We start from the raw sequence: 10,983 nt of genomic DNA, 5'->3' as shown, positions 1-10,983 counted from the left end.
GAAAGAAGTTGACAGTTTGATAAGAGAATGATTCACATAATCAGCCATGAAGTCTAAATTTAGGGAGGTGAATGGAATCAGGGGCCAGTCAACTAGGAGTAAATGGAGGACATGAAGGACAGGAGAGCTCTGTTTCGTCACATTGTTGTTGGAGTTGAAGTGAAGCACAACTGAGGTGGTAGCATACGAGCTCCTGGTCAGAAAGTGATGTTGGAGTTTAAGAACTGGAAGAGTTTTGATACTGGATATTGCAGGTGATGGTAAGTCCAAGGAGTGATCATCATTGTGAGGACTGGAAGAAAGGAGAGGTCTCCTCTGCAAGAGAGAAATAAAAATGCTGTGATGTTAGAGTGTCTGTTGGGCTGTTGAAACCCTGAGTTTGGGCTGGATGATGTCAGAATCTGTGGTAGGGAAAGGGTCAGAATCTTCAGTGAATATGGCGATCGACTAGGAGGTTTAACCGCTGGGTGGTAGCACTGAGCACATGAAGCTAAGAAGTATGAATAGGATTTTTTATATAAGGAGAAGGAGTAATAATTGGAAACAGGGGTGGGCAGCAAAGGGTATGCAACCTAATCTCTATGCTCTGTGGTACCTGGAGCACAGGAGAATAGTGGCCCATTTAGAGAGGGCTGCAGAGTGAAGTGCCTGTGGGAGGCAAGGCAAGGAAGTGGAAGAAGCATTTAGGGAAATGATGAGGGTTTCCAAGAGTTTGCTCTAGGATGGGGGACCTGAGTGCAAGAAGCTGAAGAGATGGAGGAGTGGGGGGGTGGGGAGGATAGAAAAGAGGAGTATGAGGAGGGTTGGAGGAGTACAAGGAGGACTGGAGAGTGGTGACGAGGGAAGCCAAGCATAATCATAATGGCTGACATTGATGGAGAGCTTGCTGGCTGTGTGCTCGGCATTGTGCTTGCTCTGTACACCTGGGGATTCGCCTGGTCCCTCACCCTCCTAATATTTATTGATCCCCTCCTATTAACCAGGTGTTGTGACAGGTGCTTGAGACATAAAGCAGACACAGTCTCAACTCTTAGAGTACTTACAGTCTAGTGGAGAAGGAAGACACCAAACACATCAGTTCCAAATGACGTGTGATACGTGCTGTGGCAGGAGAACAGCATGCTTTGAGAATATAGGCCAGGTGGGAGGCCCAGAGAAATGATCTGTCTGCAAGGATTCAAATGCTGGAGTCCACCTGTGGAGGCTTGGCAAGGGGTCTAGGATGGCGGCCTTTGGGCTGAGGCCCACAAGCCTCAGAACCATGAAGTTTATGTTTGGAGAATCTGCATCAGGGGTTCTGCCTTCATGGCACTGGGTCAGGAAGGCAGTGAGGGCCCCTTTTGGGCAATTTCTCAGTGGTCATGCAGTGGCAGGAGAGATTTAACCCCTGAGTCATGTGATAGGGTGAGAGCTATCCTCAACTTGGTACCTTCACAAGATTTTCAAGTATTATTTTCATCATTCAATTTTATGTACCAATGAATCAAACTTGAGTTTTCTACTTTGAACATAGGAAAACTTATTTCTATTTGGAATTTAGGAAAACTTTTTTTCATTTGGAATTTGGGAAAAAGAGATGCATTAGGGAGAGGCAGAGGAGTAAGAAACTCTTGAGTTTCCTCACGAGGGTCCCCAGTGAAGTAAAATGAGGCTCCACACTGGGGAAGGGTAATCTCTTTGGAAGTGATGATGGGTGAACTGTCAACCCTGAAGAGAGTTCCGTGACTCTGCTTCCAGGAGGCTCAGCACAAGAGTAGGGGCCAAAGGCCAGTCACACGGTCATTTAACCACCCCGTCATCGTCAGAGCAGGCTGGTGCCCCCTGGTCAAGCAACATGACAGCAGCTACCTGTTTTAAAATTAAATTAAAATTAAATTTTAATTTTACTTAAATTTTAAAATTCCAAAATTAAATTTAGGGTCATAATATTTAAGCTAAGATAGATTGCTTTTCTTTCTTATTCTTAACGTATTAGCCCATCTTTCCCTCTCAGTTGTTTGGATTCCTGGTTCTTCTGCAGCCTCATGGTGCAGAAGAGAGACAGTAGATTTGGATTCAGGAGGCTTACAGTATAGTCCCCACTCTAAACATGTGAGCCTTCTGACCTAGCACACATCTCTCAGTCACCCCAATCCTTTCCTTTTAATCTGTAAAATGAGGATAAAAGAGTGCCTACTGCCCGGGGTTGATGGGAGGATTATAGGAGATAATGCATGTGAAGTCCTTAACACAGTACCTGGCACATGATAAGTGCTCAATTCATGTTACCTGTCAGTATTCTTACTTTTATTATTGTATTACCATATAGCCATTATTATTATTATTATTATTATTTTATTATTGATATATCAGAATTGAAATGAGATCTCTAATGTAAGAAGTTGATAAATCTCTCTTCTCTCTCTCCCCTCCATCTTTCCCTCCCTCTCTCTCTTTCTTCTTTCTCTCCCTCCCTCTGCCTCCCTCTGTTTCTCTCCCTCCGTCCCTCTCTTTCTCTCCCTCCCTCTCCCCCTCCCTCTCCCTCCCTCTCTTTCTCTCCCTCCCTCTTTCCTCTCTCCCTTTCTCTTTCTCTCAACAGACAGGAACTCGGCACTCTGTAAAACACTTGCAGTTCACCGACTGGCCAGACCATGGCACTCCTGCCTCAGTAGATGCTTTTATAAAGTATATTCGTTATGTGAGGAAGAGCCACCTTACCGGACCCCTGGTTGTTCACTGCAGTGCTGGTGTGGGCCGAACAGGGGTGTTCCTATGTGTGGATGTTGTGTTCTGTGCCATTGAAAAGAACTTTTCAGTAAGTGTGTGAATTAAGCAGATAAACCAATGCTGTTGGTAAACACTCTACTTTTAACAGCCTTCTAATATCTGAAGACTAATATTTGTCCTTCAAGAGCAACTTAGTAAACAGAAAGCACGTGAGTTTTGGGTACCTGCTTCTCACTTAACTGCTGCAGGTTCCTGGAGGTGGTTGTGAGAATTAAAGTACATTATGCAAAGGAATGGCTTAGGACCGTGTCTGGAGCATAGTATGTACACAGTAACGTGAGTTCATTTTCCTTTTCCTTCCCTCCTCCACACAGACAGTTTTTAGAGTCTTGTTAGAGAGTGTTGATGAAGTGTATCTGTTTTTACTGAACAGAAATACACGCGTGTGAACACACTGGGAAAAGGGTAGACTTGAGAGTTAACGAGAGGCCACTAGATTTGACTGCCAGCTTTGCCACATACTTGAGATTTCGGTGACTTTGTGCAAAGTGCTTATCCTCTCTGAAGCCCAGTTTTCTCATATGTAAAATAAGGAATAATAATATTGTTGGTTTTGAGTCAATTAATAATTCTTTATTTTCCTCCTAAATTTGGAGCCAGCTAAGAGGTAGACACAAGAATTACACACATGGTGATTGTGCTAGTACCTTTATTGTTGATTAAACTGATTAGGGAATGTGACTTCAGTTCTGTGGCCAAAAAGGCTTACGTACTAAACCGTTTCCCTGTGCTGTGAAAGTGAGGAGAGGAGACATCTGTTTACTTAGCAGGCATAAGGGGACAGGTGGCTCTTACCGTGACCACAAGGATACAGAAATCCACACCTCAGTCATAGGAAAACGGGCGACGAGGCATTTGCCCTGGTAGGCGAATGCTGCAGAGTTATGCTGTTGTCAGAACAAAAGTTAAATCTCTGCTGTCTCTGGCTTTACATAGTCATTCCCCGACAGTGAGAGAGGCTTTCCCTGCAAAATGGCTGCCTCAGTTCCAGAACTCCCCATCCTCATGCCATGTTGTGTGGGAGGATACAAAAATGGCCTCTCCCAGTAACTCCCTGTAGGACAGGGGGTGTTTCTTTTTCTCAGAAGCTTGAGCCAGTATCTCCTAGCATTTCACTGTTTCTCACTGAAGCCCTTCCCTGAGCTCACCACTGTGGGTGATGCTGGTCCAGTTAGGACCACTCCAGGCCATAAGGCTAAGAATGAGAAAGGAATGTTTTCCAGAACAAACTCAGAGTTTTATTCCTAAGAATGAATGTAAACTGGGGGGTCAAAAAAAAAAAATAGACCTCCTCAAAAATGCTGAAAATTTAGGTAGTATGAGTCTGATGTTATCAATTCCCATAACTGATGTTGTTTTATTCTTTTAGCAGAAAATGTATTAGCATAATTTTTCTTTTATATATTCTCCATCATAATTTCTTAAAATAATTTGTTTATATTTGTCCTTATTTTATATCCCTTCAAAACCTGTAAGTATTATATTTCCTGAGTCCAAGGAACACTGTTTTTTTCCACATTATACCTTCTTTAAACTCAAAATGTGTCTTATAATAAGTTAGCTGTCAGTTTAATTGACAGTGTTTTTCTTAGTGGTACGTGAAATAATGATGCATCTTACAATTAAGGATGCTTAGATTTGATGAAATATAGTGGTTCAAAAATAGGAAATACATCCGTTGTTTCCTTATTCGCTTTCCATAGAGATTTGAACTGTCAAATCTTCTTACTGATGCCCCTCTCTACTCTTTTCAAAAATTTTGTCCACCAGAGCTACTAAAAAATGGTCTTGGACCAACACCAATCTGTGGATGTTTGTTGTCTACAGCAAGATAAGTTTATAGAAATTGAGAGTGAGCATTTAGAAACTTTCAAAGCAGTTTGGTGTATTGCTGTGACATCCAAGAGCATGACAGTGGGTTGGTCTTGTTGAAGAGGGTGTAGACCAGTTTGTGTGGTGTGGAACTCACGTGGGAGTCTTACACGCTGCAGGCTGCATACCAGTCATGTGCGGCTGGAGAAGTTGTGACCTATGACATTTTAAGATTAGTTTATCAATTACAACGCTAAAGGATATGAAAATCTAAGAATATGTAACCATTTATTTCTTTTTATTAATTGTTATTTTTCTAGCCATTTTCATTTTTAATCAAGCCTCCTCAAAAATCCTTGACACGTTGGGAACAAACTGGCTCTTATCTTGCAGAAACACAGATTGCTCTGTAGTTCAAACATTCTCAATAGAACTTTCCCCTCTAACTGTCTTTAGCATGTGATAACATTTGTTAATTAACAGTTACCACATTATCACATAATGAAGTGAATAATCTAAAATTTAACATATTAGCCTTTACATACTTAAAAAGTCTTACTGCACCACTAAGTACACTGTTGAGTTCATCGGGCGGGGTTTCTTTGTTTCGAGACTTTGTTGATGAGGCAGTGTGTTGATCTATCTTCTGGCCTAAGTGCCTTGATCTCTGCACTCCCTCAGGCTGTGTTCTTGTCCTTGCAGCTCCACCGCCAGAAGATGATCCTACACAAAGCTGAAGCTCCAGACACTTGTGACAATGTAGTACTTTGCATTTTTATACAGTTTAGACCTAATTGTGTTTGTCAGTAATCAAACTGAATAAAGGAAGAATTCTTCCTTCTTATCACATCATGTTCAAATCACACATACACTGAAAGAATCACTATGTTAGCAATATCTATGCATTCATTAAGTTGCAGTGGTAAATACTTTGCCACTTTTTTGTTTTTCTTTTTTTGCTGAGGAAGATGAGCCCTGAGCTAACTTCTGTTGCCAATCCTCCTCCTTTTGCTGAGGAAGATTAGCCCTGGGCTAACATCCATGCCCATCTTCCTCTACTTTATATGTGGGACACCTGCCACAGCATGGCTTGATGAGTGGTGCGTAGGTCCACACCCGGGTTCCGAACCTGCAAACCCCAGGCCGCTGAAGCAGAGTGCGCGATCTTAACCACTATGTCACCAGGCTGGCCCCAGTACTTTGCTACTTTTATTTGTTTCTGAAATTGATACCACTCCATATCATTAGCCAGTCCCTGAATTTGTCAAACTGTGGTGTCATTAGAAAGTGGTACTTTATCTTTTTTTGCCACATATTTACCCAAAATTTCCAAGAAAACATGCTTAGTGCAGTCTTTCACCATTGTCCTGGCAATTATATATGGAGTTTTAGTCTTAGCAATTCAAAGTGCTATTTTGTAAGCCTGCCAAGCATTACTGTTACATGTGAAATATTGAACATCAGCTTCTGTTGGCTTTTTAATTTAATATGCTTTAAAATAATTCTTTTGTCTTTGAACTTATTTCATTTTTTATGTAAATGACAAGTAAATTTTAATGATTCCTTTGCTTTGTTAGCCAGTACATCTTTGTAAGTTACACAAGTGTGGTTTTAGCAATTCACAATCAATAATGGCTACAAAACTCAATATGTGAGGAATCATAATTCCAGGTAAAATTAACGTGAATGGTATACCCATTCTGGAAAATAGTTTTACAGTTTCTTTAAAAAAAACAGAAACAAAACTAAACTAAACTTACCATATAACCCCAGCAATAGCACTCCTGGGTATTTATCCCAGAGAAATGAAAACTTATATTCACACAAAAACCTATATATAAATGTTCCTAGCAGATCTATTCATGATATCCAGAAACTGTAAACAACTTAGATATCCTTCAGTAACTTGATGGTTAAACAGACTGGTACATGTCCACACCATGGAATACTATTTAGCAATAAAAAGTAATGAACTGTTGATACACATAACTATTTGGATGGATCTCAAGGCAATTATGCTGAATAAAAAAAAAGTAAATCTCAAAAAGTTAGATATTACATGATTCCATTCATGTAATCCTCTTGAAATAACAAAACTGTAAAGATAGAGAACAGATTACTGGTTGCCAAGGGTTAGAGATTGGGGTGGATGGGTAGTTCTAATGGATAGCCTGAGGAAGTCTTGTGTTGGAACAGTTATGTATGTTGATTGTGGTTGCGGTTACATGAATCTTCACATCTGATAACATTGCATAGAACTACATACACTCACATACACACACACACATACAGATGATTGCATATAAAACTGGCGAAATCTGAATAAGCTCTCTGGACTGTACCAATGTCAATTTCCTGGTTTTGATATTATACTATAGTTATATAGGATGGTATAATTGGGGGAAACTGAGTGAAGGCTAGATACACAGGATCTCTCTGTACATTTTTGTTTGCAACTCATTGTGCATTGATAATTATTTCAGTATAAAAACTTTTAAAGGCTTAATTAAAATTTTAAATTATTATAAAAATGACAAGTTATAAAAATAAAGGAATGCTTACATTTTCCCTAATTTTTATATACTTTTGGGTTATAGTTGACAAACCTTAAAATTTCATGTGTCAGCATGGTCTCACTGCACGTGACTGGTCCTCAGCTTGCACCACGTGTGACTCGCCAGGCAAGTTCAGCAACACCCGAGCTGGTCTATATTCTGTTCTTCTGATGATGCTCCTCGGTGCTTTGCCACTATCACATTGCCATAAGAGTTTCTAAGCACTTACTACCAGTTTCTGGACTCACTGTGGATTAGCAACAGCCGTTTGCGGACCTGCACCAGCTCAGCGACCACGCTAGGTAGTGCTGGTCTCCGTGCACAGAATCTGGTTTTGGGCCAACTGTTGCTCAGCGTCTCCATTTGAGTTGAGAGGGCTTTTTATATGAGAAACAGCTGTGTTACCATCGTGGCCAGAAAATGTCTTCTATGCTTCAGACCTTTCCAGAATTATAATGCTGCTTTAAGTTCTCCCTTTGGAGAACAGAAAAGTATACACAGGGGCAAATTTGTTGTTATTTCGTTTGGAGAGCATTTCTTGTTATAAATGATTGCTTCCTGCTTTTTCCTGGAAACCCATTTAAACAGGTCATCCTTATCCATTAGGCTAGGTTAAAAATAGTACATTTTCTTATGACTGAAAATGAGACCTTTCTGGTTAAATCTTGACATCTCTTTTACTGGAAAGAAGTATGGAGTACTTACTTGGCAATCTGAGTTTGTGTTTTCCCTTATATGGATAATGCAAAATTACTGTATCCCGTTGCAGTTCAGCATCAGCGACATAGTGGCTCAAATGAGAGAACAACGTTATGGCATGATTCAAACGAAGGTAAGCTCCCACCACATAAATTCTAATAGGGAGAAGAATGAATAGAAAGATTAACATTGTATGTATAGCACATTAAACCTTATAAAGCTCTTTCACCTACATGATTTCATTGAATCCTCACTGTTTGAGGTAGACCTTAGTTTTGCTCTGAGATTGCCGATGACGTACTTCAAGTTCAGAGCAATGCAGTCTGTTCCATAAGGTCATTCAGGTGCCGAGTGGAGGAGCCAAGACTGAAACTAAAGTCTCCTGATGCCCAAACACGTGCTTTGTCCATAATGCCATGTTGTTTGAGTAACATACCTAAAGTCATTTTTCATAAATTTCTGGATAGCAATTTAGGGATCTTTACTCGCCACTAAAATATCCAAGTCAGCGGCATGTCATAACAGGATACCGTTTATGTCACAGATTAGTTACTAATCATTGGGAGAGGGAGGTCAAGAGAGTATGGATGATGAAAACAAACAGGTCCCTAATCTTTAGGTTGACTTGTTTTTAGGCCAGTGTTGAACGATATGAAGTGTTTTATTTGAACTGAAGTTGCCTGAGAGACCTGAGGCTGCATCTAAAAAAATGTTTTAATTTGATTTATCCAGGGAAGATGTAAGGAGATGGAGATTGAGAATCAGTTAACCCTCTGTTCAGTTAAGCCTTCAGAAGCTAGTTCTAGACCAAGAACTATATTATGATAACTTATCTTTTTGATATTTTAAAATATGTATTTACATAAAGAAGTTCTTGGTTAAATGTTTGCTCTTTTTAGGAACTTTCCTTTGTGGTTGAAAATTACAAGTGTGTTCTCTGAAAGTGAATATTCAATTACTTAACATTCTATTGTTTTTCATATATGTGTATGTAGGAGCAGTATTGCTTTTGTTATAAAATTGTGCTTGAAGTTCTTCAGAAGCTTCTGACTTTCCATTAAGAAAGACTTCTGTTGCTTCACACTTGAAATTACCAAGTGGAGCCTCCTCATAAAGAACACGTTCGAGCTGTGCTGAAGGGCTTTGCTTATGGGTACAATGTGCTTTCTTGGTGTCTCATTTCATCTTCTTTCTGGCAACTCTTGAAGGCAGCGTCATTTGGTTTGGGATGAACAGTGTGTACCCCTTGATCTTACTTAGGTAACATCAAAATACCCTCCCACATTTACCAATGAAACAAAAGTTACATAAAACAACTGCAGCCTATTTGGTTGAAAGGATTACAGAGCCCACAAAAGGACTTAAACTATATTCATTAACATTTTATTTGGAAAGATGGAGCTGAGGATTTCCAGGACCTTATAAAGCCCTTATTCTGGGAGAATGTAGGGCCAGTAAACTGCAGGATCATAGCATGACCTCTTACCGGTATTTTCAAGACAGATGCTTACCCATGTTTTTTAGCTAGTCTATACTTTTAGCTGGTATTTAAATAACTCAGTTCATTAACGAGTCCAATTATGGTGGGTTAACTTTCTACGCAAATTGGATTCCATTTTCCTTTACTTCCACGCTTCCGTGGGGCCACGGGGACCTCAGAGGACGAGCTGCCTTTCTAGAGCAGCTGGACAAGGACCTGTTGGTCTGCGAAGCATGTCATGGGTGGGCAGAGCTCCTCCTCTCCATTACATGAGCACACTGGTGAACCGTTCAAAATTAAAATAGGTGTTTATAGAGAAAGGCCAGGAGGAAAACTTTGCCCAGCTTGAGTTCTTTCCACCCTAACGCTTAACATGTTACTCAGTCTGCTTTGTTCAAAGCAAATATTACATTTTACTTGCCTCTTACTCTTTGCCCTTGAGCTAACCAATAAACTTGGATATAAGCATTATTATGTAATTCTGAGTATCTCTTATGCCAGATATACTTTTCAAACTAAGATCTACGATAGTTATTTTATTTCTTCAGAGTTCTATTAAATCATTTCTTTCCATTACTGCCCCATCTCTGCTGTAACATTTAGAAGTTGGCTTTGGGAACCAGATTTTGGAAAACCAAATTCATAGTTGTAAAAACGAAAACTTCTATGTTCTGTTTTTGAAAAGATGTGGCCATTATTACATTCATCTTATTATAGGACTTTGCCTCCTACAATTAGTGATATTTTGGTCAAGGAATTTTAGTGGCCAGTTATACTTGATTATTAGCTATAAAGCAATTGATACATGTCTTTGTATAGTGTAATTCCGTGGAGATCAGAATATTCTATGTATTATATTGAGAAAATTTCTAATATTAATCTATAAATCTTGAATTTTTAAGAGGCTTATTTTGTTCCCTTGGCTGAATGAATACTTGAATTGGTTGAATTAAAATTGATAATTCTCATTTTAAAAATAATTATATGCCAGAAATGTATTTTATATTAAATCAAATTGATGATTCTATTTATTTACATTGTTCACATAAATAATAGTCTATGCTAAACATTAATTTAATTTTGATGATTGGCCTTTAATATCTGTATCCCTAATTTTGTTTTCTCTCTGCTATTGTAAAATAATAGTGTAAAACAATATTCCTGAGAGGGGCTCTATGCAAGGTTTACTATGTATTGCCTGAGTATTTTTATTTTCTGGGCCTTGAAGTGTTCTTGTAAAGAAAATTTCCACAATTCTTGATGGTAAACATTTTTCTTCTTTAGTGTGTGCCTCATATTGGGACTAATTTTTAGTTTTTCAGGGAAATTAGATAAGTAAATATGGAAGTACTGATTGCATTTGTTTTTATTTCATTTTTAGAAAGTGAATTTCAAGTTAAAAACTTGTGACTAATTGAAATACTAAGTTTCATACCAACAATAAATCAGTTTTTGTGTAGGATATGAATATGAAACTCCCGTCAACACCTTTCTGAGTATCTGAATGCTTATTTAGAGGAACTTCTTAAATATTTAGATATAAGCATATATTCATTTATTAACTTTCAACTTTAAATACATATTTTTAAAGTTATATGAGCTTGGACCAAAGCTTTTCAGAATAAACATTGTAGGTTTTATTCTCATACAAGTCTTACTAATTTATTTTTC

General features: G+C 38.8%; 1 protein-coding gene across 2 annotated transcripts in view; it reads left to right on the top strand.

Annotated features, from left to right (window-relative positions):
- The window catches only part of PTPN20 (protein tyrosine phosphatase non-receptor type 20), a 112,434-nt gene extending 103,231 nt beyond the window's left edge, over positions 1 to 9,203 (top strand). The window contains exons 9-11 of one of the 2 annotated variants that reach the window (XM_058542841.1): positions 2,579 to 2,794; positions 7,903 to 7,965; positions 8,828 to 9,203. In XM_058542841.1, the coding sequence (XP_058398824.1) occupies positions 2,579 to 2,794; positions 7,903 to 7,965; positions 8,828 to 8,893 (345 nt within the window). In that variant the 3' untranslated portion in view covers positions 8,894 to 9,203. Of the gene's footprint in view, positions 1 to 2,578; positions 2,795 to 7,902 lie in introns of both variants that reach the window. The other variant, XM_058542839.1, reaches the window with a different exon arrangement.
- The last annotated feature ends 1,780 nt before the right edge of the window (positions 9,204 to 10,983 follow it).

Source organism: Diceros bicornis, chromosome 6 (assembly GCF_020826845.1).
Source record: "Diceros bicornis minor isolate mBicDic1 chromosome 6, mDicBic1.mat.cur, whole genome shotgun sequence".
In the NCBI taxonomy this organism is placed as follows: Eukaryota; Metazoa; Chordata; class Mammalia; order Perissodactyla; family Rhinocerotidae; genus Diceros; species Diceros bicornis.
The sequence above is the reverse complement of the archived record's forward strand: the minus strand, read 5'-3'. Positions and strand labels throughout refer to the sequence as shown.